Consider the following 23433-nt stretch of genomic DNA (forward strand, 5'->3'; position numbering starts at 1 on the left):
CTAACACTTTTTGTTTTAGTTTTTGTGTATTTATTGCATTTGAAATGTGTTTTAACTAATACTAGATATTATAGTGTTTTTTAATGTTTGAAACTTTAATAACAGTAAAAGAAATGTAGCTTAGCTTAGGGCTACTCTTTACTTCTGATATAATTAATTGAATGAGTGATTATTACCTTGAGTATATTACCACAATTTAGCTTAACCAGTTTGACGCTGAAGAAACCATTTGAATTTTATGGTGAAAGCGCTTTGTCTGTGGGTGCTGTATTAAAACTGTTTGCTACAATTCTACTGCCTTGGTAGATCGATTTAGTTAATTTTTTAGTGTTTTTCTTAGTTTATTAGCCTTGTGGCTGTTCTGTCGTTTTCATAGTCCTAAGTATATAACTAAGGCAGAACTTGCTCATATCCATGTTTCCATGTTTCAGGAAATGAAGAGTGACATGAGTTACTGAATACTGCCAAGAAGTTGGGAAGAGTGTGTACTGTATTTTTTATGACTCCTAATCATCCATTAATGAGCCATGTATCTAATGTGATAGGCACATCTATGCACACTGTGCTAATCAGATATCATTTCATGGCAAGGTTCTATAAATTCAACCTGGTTTGTGCATCATTTTTTGACTCCAGAATCCTTACCATCTGAGAATTATTTCATTAGCTCATCTACTCACAACTATAAACTTCAATGTTTAGAAAATCTACTTTCACATGGTGGGTCATCTCCATCACCTCTCACTATCAGAGCTGTAGCTAATTAAAAAGTAAAATTTAAAACATTATAAACAAAGTTTATGTAAAGTGGCAGGGGTTTATTGCAATTCACTGAGGTTGGTGGAACTCAAATTCAGAGAAACATTAGTGTTTTCCATAGATCGGAAGTATCACTACAAAGATAAGGAATGCATTTTGAGGAATAATTTTGTGACCAAATGTTAATCTTAGTTATCCATGAATTAGACAGCTCATCATAACCCCGTTTAACAAGTTAAGTAAATTTATAAAAAAAAGTTACAGACTGATGTTCATTTGTGAATCCTCCTGTAGTGGAAATACAAGCACAATTTTGTCTCAAAAATTGCAAATGTCTTAGAAAAAGGTTTACTTAGGTTGTAAAAAAAATGTATTGAACTTACATAGACTGACAGTGAAACCTGTCCACACAATAACCATTTGTTAGATGAAAGCCCTACTGGCAAAAATAAACAGAAGCACAAGTTATATGGGCATGCTACGAGATGACTGAACAGCACCTTACTGGAACTGGACTTACGTTTACAAGTGATGCCGTCTCCCTCAAAATATGGCTTGCATTCACATGTGTTGTTTGGCCTGCACATGGCATTAGGAGAGCATGCTGGTGAACATACTGGTACCTCAGCTGTGTCAGAAAAAAAAATAAACAATAATATCCCATTAAAATGTGCCTGAACACAAACATGACAATAGTTTTATTGCTTAAAGCAGTTTTACCTCACAGGAAGGAACGTTTTCACAAGTTTTGTGGTAAATCATTTAGCTTATAATTTATATTATTGTTTTCATAACAGTGTTAGTATACCTCAGTATCATACTTTGTACCACAAGACCGATGTGTACCCCATGTGTAACCCCCACTCCCCCCTAACTCCACACAATCACCCCATTTTCCTTTCCCCATTATATGATAAGCATACCTCTTAGGTGTGGTAGATATATGGAAAATCCTACTTAGTTAACATGAAATCAGGTTGCGTTTTAAAAACACAACTAGTAAACAATATGCTGAGTTTTTGAAATGGTGGGGTCATATGCTGTGTATTATGGATTTTTTTAAAGATTAAATATTTATTTTTATAGCAAGACCATTGTGTATCTGATTGCTAAAACATCTCAGAAAGAAGCTAGAGAAAGAAGATCATATGAAATAAAATCATCATTTGTTTTGAAAATTAAAATAGAAACACTATCTTCTACATTCACAACTCTAGCTGACATCTATTTTGCCAGACACGTCTGTTCCAAGGCCATTCAAAGTTTAACTCAGCGGCTATACAAATATTTGCCACTCATAATTAAGATATAATATCCCTGAACTTATATCCAGAAGGGGATGCTAAGATGGGTTGTTCAGTTATAGTTATATGTACTGAAATATATTTATTCCTGCTTATACTTCTGCCAAGATTTCACAAAAATAAATAAACATGTACCTTGTTTTGATTCACATCTTTGTCCTGTCCATCCACTGTTACAACTACAGGCTCCTGTCCCATCATAACCTTCATCACACTGACCATTCTCAGTGCAGTCACAACCTGTAACACAGAGGAATAAGTGTCAGTGCAGTCACAAACTGTAACACAAAGGAATAAGTGTCAGTGCAGTCACAAACTGTAACACAAAGGAATAAGTGTCAGTGCAGTCACAAGCTGTAACACAAAGGAATACGTGTCAGTGCAGTCACAAACTGTAACACAAAGGAATAAGTGTCAGTGCAGTCACAACCTGTAACACAAAGGAATAAGTGTCAGTGCAGTCACAACCTGTAACACAAAGGAATAAGTGTCAGTGCAGTCACAACCTGTAACACAAAGGAATAAGTGTCAGTGCAGTCACAAGCTGTAACACAAAGGAATACGTGTCAGTGCAGTCACAAGCTGTAACACAAAGGAATACGTGTCAGTGCAGTCACAAACTGTAACACAAAGGAATACGTGTCAGTGCAGTCACAAGCTGTAACACAAAGGAATACGTGTCAGTGCAGTCACAAACTGTAACACAAAGGAATAAGTGTCAGTGCAGTCACAAGCTGTAACACAAAGGAATAAGTATTAGTGCAGTCACAAGCTGTAACACAAAGGAATACGTGTCAGTGCAGTCACAACCTGTAACACAAAGGAATAAGTATTAGTGCAGTCACAAACTGTAACACAAAGGAATACGTGTCAGTGCAGTCACAAACTGTAACACAAAGGAATAAGTGTCAGTGCAGTCACAACCTGTAACACAAAGGAATACGTGTCAGTGCAGTCACAACCTGTAACACAAAGGAATACGTGTCAGTGCAGTCACAAGCTGTAACACAAAGGAATAAGTGTCAGTGCAGTCACAAACTGTAACACAAAGGAATACGTGTCAGTGCAGTCACAAACTGTAACACAAAGGAATAAGTGTCAGTGCAGTCACAAGCTGTAACACAAAGGAATACGTGTCAGTGCAGTCACAAGCTGTAACACAAAGGAATAAGTATTAGTGCAGTCACAAACTGTAACACAGAGGAATAAGTGTCAGTGCAGTCACAAACTGTAACACAAAGGAATAAGTGTCAGTGCAGTCACAACCTGTAACACAAAGGAATAAGTGTCAGTGCAGTCACAAGCTGTAACACAAAGGAATAAGTGTCAGTGCAGTCACAAGCTGTAACACAAAGGAATACGTGTCAGTGCAGTCACAAGCTGTAACACAAAGGAATACGTGTCAGTGCAGTCACAAACTGTAACACAAAGGAATACGTGTCAGTGCAGTCACAAACTGTAACACAAAGGAATAAGTATTAGTGCAGTCACAAACTGTAACACAAAGGAATAAGAAGGAAGCATGCTAGCAAAGCTTGTGACTTTTGACAGCCTTCATTTATATTACTGTTCTTTGTTTCTTTCTACATTCTCCGATTTCCTTCTTAAACAAACTTCAAAATAATGGGTTAGACATTCATAGAGTATAGGTTCTGCACCTGAAACATTGAAGTCCCAAGACTCCTATAAGTTTATAAGACCAAACCACAAGCTCACTAAGGCTTGCAGTACATCCAAGCACCTTGTATTTCCATACAGTGAGGCCTGTGGACATTGGAATATACTTACTGAAATAATAAAGAACTGTTTGTAAGGCCCTGTGCTAAGTATAGACCTGCCATAAATGGCTCTTGATTAGAATGCCTGCATTATAAAAAGGATGTGTGACAGTTATTTCTTAGACTGACTTATTTTTGGATTTCTGATGGGAGGGTGACACAATGCAAGCAAAAGTCAGTGTGATGACTCACTTGGACTGACAATACCCCAGTGCTGACAGACACAGCAGGTGACATGCTACCAACTGTACTGCCCAGAGACATTATCGATAGGTATACCAGGTGACATGTCCCATACAGTACTTGATTGATGCATTATTACAATCAGATGGTGGTGACAACACAGAACTGCACACATGAAAAATCACAACATTACAGGGGGATCAAAATCAACAAGACATGACACACACAGTAGAGAAGAGGGTGTGGCATAAGGGAGGCCGGCACATTATTAGGATGACAAAGTATGTATAGTACTGCTTATGCATCACAGTGACGTGTGTGTATAAAGTACACCCTTCCAGTGGTGCTGTTTGCTACGACTTGATGTTGTTGGTTCTTGTAGTGTTGTTATTGTTAAACTGTGCTTGCCCACTCCTTTGCTGTCCATGCGGTCTACTGCCCCTGTACAGTACTTATGTGTTAGTAGGACAGTAGCAGGGGTGTGTCCCCTAGTATGACTGCTGGTGTTCTGTTGCTGTAATTTGGTTTGTTTCAGTGGGCTGATTATTACAAGGAGCGTGTTGTCATCCAACTGAAACTTTTTGTTGTTTACATTACATATTTCTGGTTGGATTATGCTATACATCAAGTGTCATTCTTTTTACTAGTTGCTTAACACTAAAAATGTCTGTCATAAATAAATAAATTTGGACTGACATTTTATGTGTTTAAAAATTAAACTCTCTAGCTCATTAACTTCTAAGACATTTAGGCAAAACGATTTAATTCAAAGAAAATGCATTTGTCTACTTCAACTAAAATGACTGTATAGTGACTACACAGTACCACTGGAAATGACACTATGGTGAGTAAGTCTGTTACACCTTTTGGCTGACTGGTGAGTAAGTCTGTTACACCTATTGGCTGACTGGTGAGTAAGTCTGTTACACCTATTGGCTGACTGGTGAGTAAGTCTGTTACACCTATTGACTGACTGGTGAGCAAGTCTGTTACACCTATTGGCTGACTGGTGAGTAAGTCTGTTACACCTATTGGCTGACTGGTGAGTAAGTCTGTTACACCTATTGACTGACTGGTGAGCAAGTCTGTTACATCTATTGGCTGACTATATGCCGCTGCTTTTGAGATATTCAGTTTTATTATTTCGGACTGGATAATCTCTACTGAATTTCTGCCAGCTACAGGTGTCTGGGCTTTAAAGAAATTTTTGGTGTCTCACTGCATTAACTTTAGGGAAGCCAGAAGTAATTTTTCTAGACTTGGAGTTCAATTGACAAATATCCTGGAATTTGAAAAAGAAAATAATTAATTTCTTGAACTAAAACTGTAATATTGAGAAATAAAGTTAAATGTCATTCACTCTTCTAATTTTAATAATTTGTAAACGTTATAACATATACCAAATGTACTTACACCTTGGCATGATAGATAGGGTACAGAAAAGAAAAAAAATCCACAAATAATATCATCATCCTAGTTGCAAATGTACTTCAGCAAAAATGAGGTTTGGTAACAAACAAATTTGTCCATGGACATCTTCAGGTGGGGTCTAGGTAAAAGTAGTAATGGGAATAAGAGGGTAGGGGAAGGAAGCTAGTTGGGGGGAAGAAAGGGTCAAATGGGAAAATAGGAGGACTGAAAGGAAATGAGGTAAGTGTAGGGAGGGGCTTGATGGGTTTTATGAGAGTGTAACTAAGTAAGGAATCACATTTTGGCGTGAACTTGTTATAGTGCAGGCTTACGTCCAGGATGACCTGTAGGTACTCCTTTGATCAGGTAGTCCTTGTAACTGGAATGTTTGTAAGCGTGGAAAAAGGTGAGTACTGTCTGTAGCAATTTTTTTTGGTCCCTATCCTGGCTTGCTGGTTGAGGATTAAAAAGTGGGCATGTGTGGGGGAGAGATTAAGTATTTGGGCCGAGGAGTTGGAAATTGGAACTCTTGTGCGGTGAGGGGGCTCTCTGTATTAAAATAATAATAATCACATAGTATAATGCAATAAAAAAAAAATATGGAATGGTGTCTGTTAATGGGGTTTGGTGCAGAGGAACAGCCTGTCACATTTATGTTTGTGGGAGAGCTGTCATCTTTGGAACATTGGGATTTTCTTTTAGAGGTAGACGCCAAAGGGGGGATTGTTTCAGCAGTAAGCAGTTTTTCACAGGCTGTGAGTTTCCTTGTTAATAGGTGCTCTCTGTGCATGGATACTGCAGCAATAACCTTTGTGCGTGAGGCAGTATGCCTCTTCTCTGCGGGGATTTTCACAGAAGGTCCGGAGTTATGCCTCTTAGTTTGGTCTATTTCATAAATTTTGGTTTTCAGATAAACTAGTGGCCAATCATTAGACTGCATAAAAAATAAATAAATAATGACTGACATTGAAGTTCAGACTAAAGACCCATCCAAGATTCATCCTAATACAAAACTGTTTATTTCATCTTGGCAACTGGTGGAAGTGTTTAGGGAAATACTGGGAATAGCAATAAAGTATCAAAACAATTTTATGGCTTGCAGTTTTTCATTAGCAGCCATTAGTTTTATTTCCTTTCTTCAGAGCAGTGTCAGATGACATGATTAACCTTAGGGATTCTTAAGAACTCTGTGCAGTTAGTTTAGCATACCTGGCTTCTTTTTGTTGTTACTACCAACCAAAAAACAGTGTGGCATTGACTGTGTGGAAAACTGGCACGGCAGCTACATTTGTAGTCAGACATTTATTTTCACTTCTTTAAATCCAGTTCTGGAAATTCTATGCTGAGAAGTGTGAAGGATAAACTTGTGATTAATTCTGGCAGCATCCCATAGAAGAATGTGCTTTGGAGAAATTAAATAGTGTTGGAGAAGTTTGGGCTGGCAAAAGAGTGTTCCTCTAATTGTAGAGTGGAGTAATTTTCATAGTTCCCTAACACTCTTGAAGGTAAATAGTTTTGCAGATCCTTAAAATCCATTTAAGTTGCTGCCATTCAAATATTGCCTAAATTTAATTTTATAGGGGTAGCCATACTTATTATCTCCTTTGCTCTAAATCGGGAATAAAGTCAAAAACAATTAGGTGATGGTACAAAATTGGGGGACATTCTCTAAATATCTTCTATTTACATACACACAAATATTTATAGGCATTTTATTGGTAAGATCTCTGCATCTCAGTGTCAGACTCTGGTTGTTTAGTCCTATTTATTATTTAGTTATTTAACATTGTTTACCAGAAAGTCCAACTTGGAACGGGCTGGTTTTTGGTGGAAGCCTAGGGTGGGACTCTCCAGATGCTTGTCCTTGTGTTGTGGGAGGAGAATGAAGCACCTGAAGGAGGCCCATGTGAGTGTGGAAGGGGTGTGCCCCGCCAGGAGTCAACTGGAGAGCCTCTTCTTATGAGGTGACAGTGTGGGCCACTGCACCACTGTGCCTTCCTGGTTTTCTGATCAGTGTTTGTCTGTGGGGGTGTAGGTTCTCTATATGTTTATGGGTTTACTCCTAGTAATCCGTTTTCTACCCATTAACGTATTGGTTGATAGGCTGCAGTAGGAAATGGAGTGATATTGCGATACAGTCCCACAGATTTCTTTCCATATTCCCTTCACCAACTCCAGTACTGTTTAGATGCTTGCCACATTAGCACGAATCTTGTATCATGTTGTAAATGAACCTGCATATATGCATGTCCAGATCCCACGTCCTGGTAATGAATGGTGGGATCATAAAGTTTGTACACTGCAGTGATTAATGCCATCAGCCAGGTGGGCTCTGACCTGCTGCTCACACCTTGCAACTGTATAGAATTTCACAGAATGTACAGATTTTCACAGAATGTCCAGATTTTAGTTCATATGTTTTATCCATTTTCATAAAAATTGTAGATTGCTGGTGACTTAGTGGTGAATCATTAAAGAGTGAAGTTAGAAAATAATGGCTTGCATTTAAGTTTCAGACTTCATACCAATTAAAATTCAGCTCAACGTCTCCAAGATGAGGAACGCTACCACTTATAATGTGGAACAAATAGGGAGAAAGTGAAACACTTACTAATGGCTCACTAGAACTTTAACTAGGAAACACATAGGATTTGAAAGGTGATAATGTTAGTTATAGAATAGGCCTTTTTATGACATAATATGATTCAGTTCTATTTACCACTGAGGTCAGTTAAATTGTTGACACAAAATGTGTGACAGGCTTTTCAGTCTGGAACTTCAAGGAATATGAACTTCGATGACCCCAAATGAGGAACGTTCCCTGAGATGAGGGACACTTGAGAGGTATGGGTGGGTTATGAAGGTGTTTTACTCTTTGTTTTAAGCATCTTAATTTTCATTGATGGGTACAGGTTGCTGTTAGATCTGCTTGTAGAACAAAGCAGCGCAAGGAATATGTAGTTTTGTTTGAATTTTAATTGGTGTAAGTGATTATGCAGGGATGTCTTTTAAGTGCCTGTTTACAGAAATGATCCCAAGACAGTTTGGTGAATTAAGTTAGCCTGGCCCTTACAGTAAGGTATTTTATTTTGGATGAAAATCATGAGGTAAGACAGGTTTTTCAATGTTTAAATTACCCCGTATCCATAGTTACTGCTGCTTGTGTCATAAAACTCATTGCTGCAATATGTTCCTTTGCTGGTGGCAAAAGGATTTGTGGATGGATACGGTGGTGCCAGGTTATTGAGGATAGGCGATGCGGAGCCGGGTAGTGGCTGTGCAGTTGATGAACAGGGTTGGCCCCCTGGCAGCACCTAATGTGATGATGAAGATGTTTTGGTTTGTGTGTGCAGAGTTTTTACTATTTTCTTTTCTTTTGCAGTTGGGGAAGCACAGTTGGGCATCAGTTGGTGGCCTGAAGGAAGTGGACTTAGAAGGAATGGATGCTGCTGCAGTGGAGGTTCTGGCTGCTGGTGTGGTCCATAATGAGGTCGCAGGTAATTCTACTTTATTAAGTACTCACTTATACATGTCAGAGTTGGTGCAATTTGGCAGTAGTGTGGGGATAGGTGAGGAGGAGGTAAGTCAGAGGCAGGGTGAAGCAGGTTTGGATTTGTTTAAGGGGAGTCTGGGGTTGTCCACAGGGGGGTGGAGTCATAGCAGCATGAGTTTGGGATGGGCTTTGTGGGCATGGTAGTAGGGTTTAAGTTACTTGAGCAAGGCTGTGCTGATGGGTTGCTTGGTTGCTACTTTGACAGTTAGCACTGTTGGTGAAAGCCAGGGACAAGGGTGGATTATGAATGTTTTACAGCTCTTGAGGCTCTAGAATTTTGCATGTTAGTCAGTTCAACTGGGTCACTTTGTGGATTCGTGGCCCTCCCTTTTTTAATCAAACATCATTGGGTGAGGGTTAATAAGTTGGTGCATGCTGATTTGGCATTGTAGTTGGTTTGTGTTTAGTAGTTTAATGGTATGGCATTTGGCATGCAAATTGGGATGTTCAGGGGGATTTGCAATTGTTTACAGATGCAACAGCAAATCTGGGGTTGGGGGCATATTTTGAGGGGAATGGTTTTTGGCTCACAGGCCAGGAGGATGGAAGGACTTTGGAGAAGTGATGTTTAGTTTCAGTTTGGCTGGAGTCGATGGCTAGCAGGAGAAGTTGTGAGGAAAGAATTAACTTTTATGCAGAGAGGTTGCTTGGTGGCCACTGCTACTTTGGGAGTTTAGCACTGTTAACTATGGGATTGTGCAGCAGTGGGTGGGACTTTAAGACTAGATTAAGGGTTTGACAGAACATTGCAAGGTAGGCATGTGGGTGGGGATGTGTGAGGAACTGATTTCCATTGTTTAAGCAGAAGTTTGAATGTCCAAGCAAGGTATTGTTTCAGAGGTTGTTAGTGGATGAGGCCATGGTTGCTTGAGTTAAATAAAAAAAAAATGTTGAGAGGTAAAGTTTCAGGACATGGGCAGATTAAGGATGTCAAGAAGATTGTTGGGCTCCTGAATTTCACATATTTTGAGGGGGAGGCATGATTTTGGCTTGTTGGCTGGCAAGACGGAAGGACATCTGGAGGAGAGATGTATGGGATGGAAGGACGTTTTGGGGAGGGATGCTACTATTTGGAGTTACTTTTCAGTTTGTCTGGTGTTGAAGATTTAGTAGGAGAAGTTGTGAAGAAAATGGTTAATTTTCATTTGAACAATAGGGCAGCAGTATAAGTCTTGTCAGGTGAGGTGTGTTAGGTTGGCTTGGAATGATTACTTGGGGAACAGGATTCCAGGGCAGCGTTTGATGGGAGGGTAAAGGTATATGGTAGGGCTTTGCAAGACTTTGCTAAAATTGTGTTTAGGCTTGGGAACAAGGTTAGGCAGTTCAGTTGGTCAAGGTGGATTTAGCTACAATTAGACAACTGCACAGGTGACAGGGTTATGTGACTCTACTAAATCCAGAATGAGAGGTCACATGTTTGAAGGACTGGAGTCAGTTTGACAGTGTGAAAACTGACTATGGCTATTGACAAGATAAGTTTTGTTGTGAGGGCTGGCATTGGTATATGGAATGTCCTTAGGTTACAAGCCAGGGGGGTATTGGTTTTATGGAGTACTGAATTCATTAAGAGAGTGGGGTATTGGTCAGCAAATCCTATGTTGGTTATCAAATGTTTTGCTTATAATAGATAGTGGGTACAGTGACTGAATTATTAAACTGATCTATTGAAAAGTAAATTTCATGTTGTCATTATTTCCTTGGGCGGTAAAAGGAGGCTGCAGTTAGGCAAGATGGCACGCAGTTGGGCTTGCTCTGTTTTGGATGACGTTGGGCTTTTAGTGTTTGGTGGTATATTCAGCAGGTAATAACCTGAGAATAATTGCAAAGCTCCCCTTGGTATTTAGGGTAAATGAGGATGTGTTAGGTTTTACAAGGGCATGGGTATTAATTTGGCATTGGAGAGGGATCGTTGATTTGATTTCTGCTGCTTAGGCAACTGATTGCTTTGGGTATTTATATGATAGGCTTTGGGACATTGAGGACAAGGATCCAGTTTGGTTCAGAGAGGATGGAGTACACCAAGTGATGTTTGGCCTCAACCTTTTTAATGTACAGTTAAGCTTGTTTTGGCAGGTTTTGTTGGAAGTTTTGGTATGAAGGCGAGGGAACAGTCTGATAAGGCTGTTGGGCGGAGAAGAGGGGCAGGCTTGTCCCTCTTCTGTTCCCCCTCTGGTGTTGGATATTCATTTCAATGAGTTGGGAAATGCAAATGAGAGGTTGGATGTTGCTTAATAAGTAAAAGTAAGAGAGAGGAGCTAAGGATGCCGCATATTTGGTTGGATGATTAATTCAATAAGTGGAAAATGAAAGTGAGCAACAGACACTGCTTGACAAGTAAAATAAATGAGCGGGGGTGGGGATGCTGCTTATTTGCTTAGGGTGAGTGGGGTCATGCTGCCCTAGTTAACAGTTATATGGATGTTTATGCTGTGATAAATTAAAATATTAGTTGGTCAATAAAGTTATGTTTATGGAATTTTAATAAAGGTCACCAAATGTCATTTGGTGTGATGTGTGTTCATTGAAGGGGACCAGGACAATGTGATTTCTCTGGTAAAAGTGATATAGACTGCATGTTAAATGTAGAGACATTGCAGAGAATATATGATTTCAAGCACTTTAGCTAGAAATTGTACCTCTAAATAACTGCAATGACACTATATTTCCAACATACAAAATATTGTCACCATATCATACAAAAACCATGGCTGTAAGTCATTCATAGATGCATCTACATAGCTCCTGTGACACAAGTAATATGCATGAATGACCTGTAAATAATTGAGAACATTACTCTCTGTATTGCCTGGGCAGTTTTTCATATATTGCAGCCATAGGTTTACTGCCAACCACCCTTGATCATGACTATTCACCTCAGTTTTGTTATATTTGCAGTGTGACTGCAGCTGCAGTGAATAACAGTTGTTTAAGCATTTTTAACAGTAACTATTCTGAGTGGTATGTGGTGTGACTCTTTTAAAGCTTTATGGCCTTAAGGTTATCCTTTGTGTAAGGAAACCACTATAACCCACTCATTTCCATATTTATCAGCAAGCAAGCAGTTAAACTGTGGGGGCAGAATGTTAGAGTGGTGCCTGAAGGCTAGCTGGATTTTCCCTGTGGATTTTTCCTGACATCTTGGTTGATAACTCTAGTTCACAATGTAACTCATCAGTAACAATATGCCCCACCCACTTCCTGCATAATGTACATCCTTTATTTAAATTGTGATTTTATTTTTGTGTTGATGTCTGAAGAAGTTTGCTTTAATAAATACAAACAAAAGCACTAACATTATTAAAATCGAGTATCCTTTCCTTGGCTTATACTTCTGCTTTTTCCTAGTATCTTTATTAATCTACATCCTTAACTGGTCACTCAGGCTCCACACATAACTGGGTTATGTATCGCTCAAGTTTTAGTGGCCTTTGGGAAGAAGGCAGATAAGGTACAAACCTTGTAGAATTTGTAAGCAACTGAGACTTCTTTTTTCGGCGTTTTTGCAGTTAGGGGTCACCACAGCGGATCACCTCTACTCTCATGATTGGCAGTGGAATTTTTTACGGTGTCGAGTTGCCAGCCCGGTGTCCAACCTTCCACAGAAGGCACACACACGCACGCATGCATGCACTAATGCCTAGGGCCAATTTAGAGTTTCCAATCCACCTACAGCATATCTTTGGGATGTGGGAGGAAACCTGAGCACCCGGAGGAAACCCTCGTGACCACAGGGAGGACATGCAGACTCCGCAGAGAAGACACCTCAGTCGAGGATTGAACCGGAGAAACCTCTTGCTGTGAGGCAGCAATGCTAACCTTGTAAGCAACTGAGACTATAGAGCTGTATTTAAGTTACAAAATAAAGGATAGTTATGAGCAAGTTATTTCATAGATGTAGTAGTAACAGAAATATCACACTTTTTTGTGAGTCCTTCAGAGAAGGCCTGATAGCATCTCTGACTTACAGAGAGTTGCACTTATCTCTATGTCTCTCTGTAAACCCCTCTCTCACTCTGATAAGCCTTCTGTGATAAGGTTCCACTGTCTGCTTTCTTGGACTATACTTCTCGGATATAAAAGTGAGACTTGAGCTCTGGATAACCAGACATCCTGATGACTGAAAATGGATGACATAATCACTTTGCAAAAAAAGATTCTGAATTTCTGCAAGATGTTCTGCAGAAAATTTATATCTGGTGCTGTAGCAATACATTTGCCTTTAATGTCAAGAAATGTAGTGTCATGATATTTGTCAAAAGGTCATAAATCATGATTACAAGAGAAATGGTTAAGTCGTAAAATACATGACACCATCACTACATATTTAGCCAAAACAGTGGACACATTTCAACTCAGACCACTGTGCATCTACCAGCATGAGAAAAGAATATTCTGAAGCTCATCTAATTTTAAATGATATATCTACCCACTAGAGGGAATTTTCTGTATCACTCAACTCATTGATGAAAGCAACTGTACTCTAGCCTTCAAACAAGCAAAACAAAATCATTTGAAAGGTATAATGGTTGATTCCCAGCTAGAAAAACAAAAACAACATAGATGGGTGGAAGATTTGAACTATTCAGAATGGCCTCAGGATTTTCCATTACATTTGGTTTCTTGCGTGCTATTTAGAGATGACTGCTATTTAACCTACAAGAATGTCTAATCTAGATTTAATTCAAATTCAGTGCCTGGAATGTACTAGATGATTGAGCAAACAGCAAACTGGGAAACCTATTATTAAAAACAAATAACAGTAAAGACAGATATATTACACAAAATGCTCTGAGATTACAGAATAACCTTACACTCAAAGCATAAGTCATTAACATCCAAGCTAAATGCTCCTTCTTCAACACAGGACATATCACCTAACGTATCTCCTTTCAGAGTCTCTTTTCCTCTCTCAAGATTCAGTGGCTTGGCCCACTTTAGAAACTAATGTAGCAATTGTACATTATAATCTGATTGATTGTACATTACACTGTGCTTGTTCACTAGAATGTATATATACATTTTTTTCTATTTAATTAGCATGAACTACTCTGTTACTGTTTACATTTCTGTATTTTTTGTTTGTGAAATTAGTCAGTACAGATCTGTGCACTAACCCGGTAAACAAATATAAATAAATAAAATTCATATTTCATCTAGCTTAGGGTTACCACCTTTTCAAATGCCCAAAGTGGGACATTTCTGGTACAAACATCAGACTTTGGAGGCAGAAACATACCCACGGCAAGTACAAAGGACAGAACTTCACCTTTTTGCCTAAATAAAAGCTTATTATTGTAGCATTTTAGTTGCTTATCCTGTTTCTTATAACATTTAGGTGTTTCAGATACAGAATAACTGTTTTATGCAACTATTACATAAAATATAGGAAACAATTTTGTCCTAAAATCTCAGGACATTTGCCATTTTTACAATTTTTTTGCAGGACACAACTGCCCAAAGTGGGACAGGTGGTAACCCTAATCTAGCTGGTATGCTACCTGGCTTATGCTACTTAGAAATATTAGTGAATATTAAATCATGAATGACTTAAGGGGATAAATTCATTGCCAGTAATGGCCTTACACAATGCCACAATTACATTATGCAGTTTTTTATTAATATTTTGAGAGAGAGAGAGAGAGAGACAGAGGTAAAAATATCATGTTAATATAGCTGTGAATAAACCAAATCACTTGCAGGACAGAATTTTTGGTTTCAGCAGCAAAAAGGTTTTGACAGTACTTTTTGTTATAAATTAATGACATGATACACACACACACATATATCTAATATATATATATATATATATATATATATATATATATATATATATATATATATATATATTTATATTCATATACATATGCAGGATTGATTAGAAGTAAAATTAATATTTTCAGGCCAGACCCTCTTATTTTTTTTCCACTTTCCTTCTTATTTAATCACTACTAAAGCTACTAACAAAATACTTAATAAAAATAGCAAAACAAAAACTAATTTCTGAAAAATAATCTCAGTAGATGTTCATTTATAGTTAAAAAATGATTGAAGTTAGTCTGGATGTCTTAGTCATATATTTTTTTATTTTTTATGTTTGTTTACCGGGAAGGTTCAACTGGGCAGAAGAGCTCATTTTCAGAAGAGGCCTGGGGAGAAAAGCTCCACTACAGTACATATAAATATATTATCTGAAGTAGTGTTAATTACAAAGATAAATGGAAATTGATATACAGTAATGGGGAAAGTTACATTGCTGACTCAGCATGCTGATCAGCATGTGTGATGCTATGATACGCAGGGTTTTTGGCAAAAGCATAACATTATGTTAACCAAATGACAGACAAAACTGTTCCTAATCTTACCCTACATAACTATCCTCTACACTATACCCTGCTTCCAATTCCTCCTTCAGTTTCATCTCCTTTTTCTTATTATACTTACCTCTCCCCTTTCCCTTTTCTTCCCACCCTTTCTTCACCCCTATTAACCACTTCGTCTCACTATCTCCTCTTCTTCAATTTATACTTAACCTCTATCTATCCACTAGAACTACAACATGATGCCTATGCAAACCTCATTCACCTCTTCATCTAGATTTTACCCTGTTTTAGCTAAGATTTTTGTATATACTTATTGTTATGTTTATTTTTTTCTTATTCTTCTGTAAACTGTATACTGTATTACTCATTTGTTATGATGCTTAAATTGTTTAAATTGTATAAATTGTTTAATATTCTTATGGAGCTTTTCTCCCCGGGACTCCATTGAAAATGGACTTTTCCAAGCCCAGTAGACTATCCTGGTAAACAAACTGTAAATTAAAATAAATAAATAAATAAATAAAACTAACAGAGTGCATAACCTAATAAAGGACAGGACATTGATACTCAATAGTTTTTTGCCAAAAGCATTATTTTAATCTAATGACAGACAAAAAGAAAACATAGTTCCTAACCTACTAAGGGACAGCACGACATACCATATAAAAGTGTAGACTATATACAGTGATCTATGCTTTACATTTGGAGCAGGTCACATGATCAATGTAGACTACGTACATTTTTCCATGATCAGTACTGTGTGTTTTTTTTTTTTATTATTATTATGTAATCCTCGATGTGCCACTTTGTACCAAGGCATCACACACTTTTTGCCTTATGGAGAAGGCATACTAAAAGTTAAAAAATGTTATCTAAAACAATTATCTATTTATATGAGAACTGAAAAACCTGCTGTACATACGTTTGCACTCAGAACCGAATCTTCCAGGCTGGCAAAGTTCACATGCAGTGCCATTGAATCCAGGATTGCATTTGCATTCGCCTGTTCCTGAATACCCACTGTCACAGGTGCCATGGTTGTTGCACGGTGTCTCAGGTCCTCCCGGGCAAGCTAAAGGAGAGAGAGAAGTCCATTTATATTTATTTATTTAGTAGAAGCCTTTGTATTAAAATCAGAATAGAAATGAGAAAGAAACAAACAGTTTTGCTAGTTTTCTGTTTGCTTAAAGAGACTCAACATGGTCATAGTGGAAAAGGCTGTAGATTGCAGTCAGACATGGACTTTAAATTAAAAAAAACAAAACAAAACAAAACAGAATTATGAAGCCATTTTTAGAAGCTTCACAGAATGTTATGTGTGATGGTTCTTGAGACATTGAGACTGGTAATTCTTAATCATTGTCACCAAATCTGATGGATCAGCGTAAAGCTATGACATTTTTCACCATATTTTACCACCAAAGTATCATTTCTGTAGACAGCTGTAATATCTCCACTAAACACAACAAGCACAACAAATGCTTAAATGCCTGCAATTTGATGTAAATGTAACTGGAAGTAGTGAATACGATTAAGACACCTTAGGAGTCTGCATGAACTTATTTTCAGCTAAAGAAAATAAATTGGTTCTGCAGGATAGCCAAGTATTTCCTTTTTCTCTGAGTATGTGCAAGCCTGATGTAAGATTAATTATATATTTTGGGAGATATTCCCTATGGGGAATGCAGGAGACTTAACCCTAAAAACTGCTTGCTATTTCTAAGAACTCATTGTTTGAATATACAGCGTTCATTGACTTTTGAGCACATGTTCATGCACATAAACACACACACACACACACACACACACACACACACACACACACACACACACACACACACACACACACACACACACACACACAACTATTAAGCATAAAATGCAATGACTCTGGAAACAAATATAAATAATGTATCACCATCACCAGCACAAGCAAATTATTTATCTGTCTGTCTATGTATGTATCTATCTGCCAACAAATGTAGACTTCAAATTTCTGCTGTCGGTTCACCAAATACAACAAAGTGACTTGCATTTATCCTAGTTATTTACTTAACCCAAATTAACATGTGAATGATAAGAGTAGGCTTTATACATGCTAAGCCATCTGAGAATGGGTCAGTACTGCCAGTGAGGGATTATAATAGGGTTCATTCAGGTGGATGCCCAGGCCCTACAACTTTGGGAGGGGACATTAGTTCTGTACTGCAGCATTGTTAAACACCAGGCTATGTAGTGACTCATCTGTGAGACTTGTGGCTGTTTAGATGACTTTTGTAACATTCAGCCCTGCTAATTCATTTCAGTTACATTATGAGCTGAGTGTAACAGTTGGTAACATACATATATATATATATATATATATATATATATATATATATATTTTTTTTTAATAAAAATAGTGTTTAAATGCTACCATATCTGTTTTTAATCAGTCAGGACTACTCATATATAGAGAGATGGGGGGTGTGGAGGTACAACATCCTTCTCGTGAATGCAGGGGGCTTGTACACCTGCAAAAATGATTATTTTTAGTGCTGAGGCATGTTATTTGTTAGCATTTTTGGAAAGGTGATTTGTATAGTTTTAGATATTTTAGTTGCAATATTGCATGTTTCAACTTAGTGAGATGTGATTATTCACATTAAATCTACCAAGAAGGATGAGTATCCTTGGGCTGAGTGGGTGGGTGTGTGCTTGGCTCCTACAAAATGTGTTTAATATGCACTATTGCTTTGTAAATAGCATTATTTCTGATACACTGGCAAAGATGGTTTATGGAACACTCCCTTCTTCTTAATGCCAAATAAAAAAAATTCTTCTCTTCACTCCTACTCACAAATCTTCCACACCTTTCTTTACCATCTCCTCTAATAATGCTACCTGTATTAACCCAGATATGACCACTCGCCTACTAGGTGTAACTATTGATAACCGTCTTAATTTTGATGACCATATTAACAACACCATTAAATCAGTTAACAAAAAAATAGGTACTCTCTACCGAATTAAACCTTTTCTTACCGCAGCAGCTAGAAAGACCATTGCCCAGACCCACCTGATCTCTACCCTTTTCTATGCCACTGCTATATATACTAACTTATCAAAGAATAACTTGACCAAACTCTATACCTGTTATAATAGTATATCTAGATTCATTTCAGCTACTCCCTTTAGAACTCACCATTGTCTCAACCTCTTACAACTTGATTGGTTAGAACTAAATAACCACTTACTCTATCAGCAACTACTTATCGTTCATAAGTCTCTTCACTACCCAGAAGCTACCCCAAGCCTTACAAAACTTATCTCACCTTATAAGAACCTAGCTACTCTACGCTCTGCTAATAAACTTCTAGTAGCCTCTACTAAATCATACAATAAAGCTGGTGACTCATTATTTGCAAACTCTGTTGGGAAAATCTGGAATCAGCTCCCTCAAGAAATAACTAACCTAAACTCCACACCCTATTCAAAAACACATCAAAGAATATCTTAAAACTCAGTGGCTTTGTCCTTGTACTAAACCCGACTGAAATTACTTCTCCCTTTCTCCTACCTTCCCTCACTATCCCCTAACCGTCCCTCTAAATTATATAACTAATTGATGCCAGCTACTTCTTTTATATTACATTTAAAACAATTTGTTTTATCTTCCTTCTGCATGTTTGACCATCTTGTGATATTTTCTTATAAGTTATTATTATGCTAACTTTAGTATGTTGCATTCCGGAAATTTGTATTGTTAACCAGCTGTCTTTGGTTAACTTGCCTTGTGCTTGCTAACTGTTTTTTTGATTGTTACATTCTTACACAAGCCTACCATTGTACTTTTGTAATCTGCTTTGCTTTTTTGCTGTAAATTGTTTTCGTACTTCATGAAATTGGAGCTTTTCTCCCCGGGCCTCTACTGAAAACGGATATATGTCCAGCTAGACTAGCCCGGTCAACAAATGTAAAATAAAATAAATAAATAAAATAAATAAAAAGATGGACTGCATTCAGCTGATGATAGTTTCATGAGAATGAACAAACTCCGAGTTTAAATTAAATGCACTTACATTACAAATCTGATCTTGCACTCAATAAACCCATATTCCATCATCATCATCATCATCATCTTTCCCCTATTTCGAGTGCTATGTCAAATATCACAACCTCTCTTGATTCAGTTCCACTCTTTTACCTTCTTTGACTGCTCTGCCTGATTGTCCTAGGTCTTCTTTCACACAATTCATCTATCTCTTGGATGGATATCCTCATTTTCTCTTACCATTGTCTTGTCCCCTCCCAAATCTTCTTCACCAAATCATCTTTTGCTTTCCTGCACATGTGACCATAATCTGCTCTACTTGATCTTCTCTGCACGTGGGGTTACTTTGACTTCTGCTCTGATATCATCATTTCTTTAACTGTCCCATGGTGTATAACTTACTATTCATCTCAGTTACTTCATCTTCATCACCTCAAGCTTCCTAACTGCCTTCATTGCCCAAATTTCTCCTCCCTGCAGAAGCATGGGTCACACCACTGTTTTGTACATCTTACTTTCTAGCTTCTTTGGCATTCTTCTGTCACACAGTACTCCTGGCATTACTTAGCTGTAGCACATGTGACTCTAACTACGATCTCCTCATTTATACTTGCCTTCTCATCAACCATCCCTCTCAGAAACCTCTTCCACAATTTTCCCTTCTATCTCCAGTTTTTCTAAGTTCTCCATTCATTGCCATAACAGCTGTCTTGTCTGTGTTTAGTTTCATCCCAAGAGTCTTAAGTTTTGCATTCCAGTCTCCTAACATTTGCTAAAGATTCATAAACCCATAATGTCTGGGAAAACTTGCTTTCTTTATACACGGTCTAGTTATGAAATGCATTACACCTCCCCACCATGCTTGCATACCTCTGCCTTCATAGCATGTCAAGATGTATCCGTCTTTAGGTGACTGTTGTTGGGTGAAAACACAGTGAAGTGCACTAAAGGAAGCCATCGTACATAGCTCCTCAACCAAAAGAATTGCTCCAACTCAGTCTCATATCAGTGGGGTCTCGCTCACTCGCACATATACACCAGAAGCAGTTGGCACCCATCTCAAATGGCACCTTTCCAATGCTGTAATTATGAGATCATGCCATCAAAGCTTTATTATTTTGCTTAAAGTAAGTATTTTATTGGGAGACATGGCCAGGAATCCCAGAAATGGCAGCTTATCTTAATTTCTTAGCTCCTGCCCATTGACTGTTATAATTATATTTCTTATCCCAGCAATTAAGGTGAATGTGTATATTTAGATGACAGAGCCAAAAGGAAAAATGGCCCACATGAAACATTATTTAAATCTGCCAATGAGGAAAAGCAGATATATATGTATATATATATATATATATATATATATATATATATATATATATATATGTTTCCAAAAGGTGATTTTTGTGGTTGCTTATATTAGAACAATGAGGGAAATAATGCAGAAACAAAAGAATTCCATGGAGATCATGAAAAATGATACACAGAGAACAGAAGATGGATAAAAATGTATAGAAAATGTATGGAAGTAGCAAGGGAACAAACTACAAATGCTGGATGATAGCAATAAGAACTGCCCCAGATGCCAAAATTTGAAATTCACTGCCATTCTTGAATATGAGCAAATGACTCGAAAGAAAATATGAAAAATTCCACCTGCCTATTAAATGGGGATAGAAAAGGAGCCCTAGTGTTGTAGGAGAAAGCTTACAGACGTCCTTGCCACACTATGGCCTTGATATCATGCATTCCTTTCTAAGGAAGAAATCCTCAAAACATCAAGGCCCCCAAAATCTACATTATTTAGAGGAATGAGCACAAGAAAATTAGAAAAGAAGTGCCAGCTAAGTTAAGTAAAGTTGTCTCAATAAATCAATGGTCAATTCAATAAGGTTTACTAGCACTTGAAAGTAAAGTATATGCCCAGTAGTGAAATGAAGATAGGAGGCTGGGTTGCCACTAATTTAAGCACCCCTGCAATGTGTATGACCATCACTTGCAGCATATTGCCTTTTTACAGATCCCTTCCATTCATCAGCATGGCTGATCCAGCAGGAACACAGATGAAAGGTAAGGATGCATTGGATGTTGACTGCTTTTTGTGTCTTCTTTTTTTTTTCTATTCACTGTTTGCACTACTATAACTTTCTGTGGTACCGGTGTTGCTCTTTCTCACTTTTTGTATATAACTAACTGTAGTTCATCAATGGAACTGGACACATTCATTGGTCCATGTGCAGTTTCTTGAGTCAGGTAAGCACATATGGATGACTGGGTTGTGTAAATAGTTTACTTCTAGATGGTAACACCTTTCTACATACACGAAATGCTAACCTTACCAGCTGATTTGTTTATAGTTTCATTACATGTTTATATATATAGGTATATGTTTGTGTATCCTTGCCTGTAGTAAAAAGACCTGGTATTCTTTCTGTGAAAGTTTTAACATAATCTCTTTGAAATGTAAGTATTACAGTCAAGCTGGGTAACAAGAAATCTGACACCAGCTGTCTGAGATTATCTCAATGACAGCCGACTTGGCAATACATAAACAGTGTGGATATGTAGCCTTTTGTGATCAGCAATATCACAAGACTAACAAAATGAACAATTGTGAAAAATAAATGCAGATTAGTACTGAGTGGTCTTCACCCGAGTACATAAACAAAAATGAAAAAAAATGTACGAATGACCAGAGCTGAACTGTACTGATTCATGCTTGGCTTATTTATAAATTGATACATTTTGCTTTATTTATTTATTTTTGTGGTGGGATATCAAACAAATGTTCAATGTATGATAGGTGCCATTATAGAAAAAAATAAAAACATTTGAAAGCAATGTTGTAAAAGGGCAGTCTTTCCACTATGGCATGTCCTGAAAGTAAACTGAAACTGATCCGAGACAGCTTGTGAGTTTGAGAAGGATCATGGTTCATGTGTGCATCATTTGGCAAGGAAGAAATGCACAAGACCAAACATAGTTACTTCTGACATTGTGAGTATAAAAGTTCCTTGATAAATGGGACTATCAAAGCTTCTTTCAACATAGACAGAAAAGTCCCTTTCACTCAGAAGAATTTGTGATTTGGACAATACAAAAAAAAAAAAAAAAAAAAAAAACTGCCCAAGAACATCTAAGCAGTAGTGTTCAAGCTTACTTGACCAGGCTTCAGCCTCATGTTTTTAAGAATAAGTGCGAAATCAATGCAATACCCTGTCGTTTTATGCATCTTTCTGAGTTTTGCACCTGATGGAGGTCAAAGTTATTCTCAAAGAAATTGAGCAGCAGCTTCACCCAAGGGCTTAGAAAGTGCCTTCCAGCTGATAGGCAGGATACACTGATCAGCCTGTCTACATCATGGAAGATGCCAGCTGACCATTTAGACAAAGTGGAGATCTCTATAGGGAGTAATATTGCCTTCTTATGGGTGATCTTTGGTCACATAATTATTAAGTTTAAACTTGACCAAGCAGGAGGTCCTTTCCACTTCTCTCCTAAGCTGACAAAGATCACCATCAAGCACTGGTTCTCGTGTATCTGTAGACACTGGCTATACCTGATCCAAACTGGAGTGATCTAGAACTTCACTAATAGCCTTAAGATAGGCAGCTAGTTCTATATCATCTGCCTGGACCCTGGTGGCACTTTGTTAGATACAAGAGGGAGATGGATAATATTGCATTTTTTTCACTTATTATACTTTAACAACATAAATTTGGGTGATCTTAGCATGAGGAGCTCCACAATGAAGTGGACAGGTGGTGGCTACGTATAGACCCACTGCAGTGCCAGGTCATTGTAACCACAACCACTTAGAAAATCAACACTACTAACTGTCCTTTATTATCAGTTGTAGAGGAAACAAGTTATACAGGCAGGAATTAACTTGTAATGGTCACTAAGTCACCATTAGACCATCTGCTGAAACCCCAACAAGCAGACAGTTTGGTGAGTCCAGGTCTGAACTGATAATGTCATCTTGTGGGAATAATGTCACTTTCCTAGATGAATGGTAAATGAGAAAAAAACTAAATCTTGTCACTTCAGCTTAGAAATATTCAAAGGTATTAATAAACCTGTGATGCCTGTGCCC

The 23433-nt window shown here is 37.8% G+C and overlaps 1 protein-coding gene across 1 annotated transcript in view; it reads right to left on the reverse strand.

The window, feature by feature from the left end:
• STAB2 (stabilin 2) overlaps positions 1 to 23433 on the reverse strand; it is a 922612-nt gene that overhangs the window by 214093 nt on the left and 685086 nt on the right. The window contains exons 56-58 of the mRNA XM_044087850.1: positions 16230 to 16379; positions 2199 to 2303; positions 1280 to 1387 (exon numbers count right to left, since the gene is read on the reverse strand). Coding sequence (XP_043943785.1) covers positions 1280 to 1387; positions 2199 to 2303; positions 16230 to 16379 — 363 coding nt within the window. The remainder of the gene's footprint in view (positions 1 to 1279; positions 1388 to 2198; positions 2304 to 16229; positions 16380 to 23433) is intronic.

This window comes from Protopterus annectens, chromosome 11.part0, assembly GCF_019279795.1.
Source record: "Protopterus annectens isolate FY-2018-M chromosome 11.part0, PAN1.0, whole genome shotgun sequence".
NCBI classification, from domain to species: Eukaryota; Metazoa; Chordata; order Ceratodontiformes; family Protopteridae; genus Protopterus; species Protopterus annectens.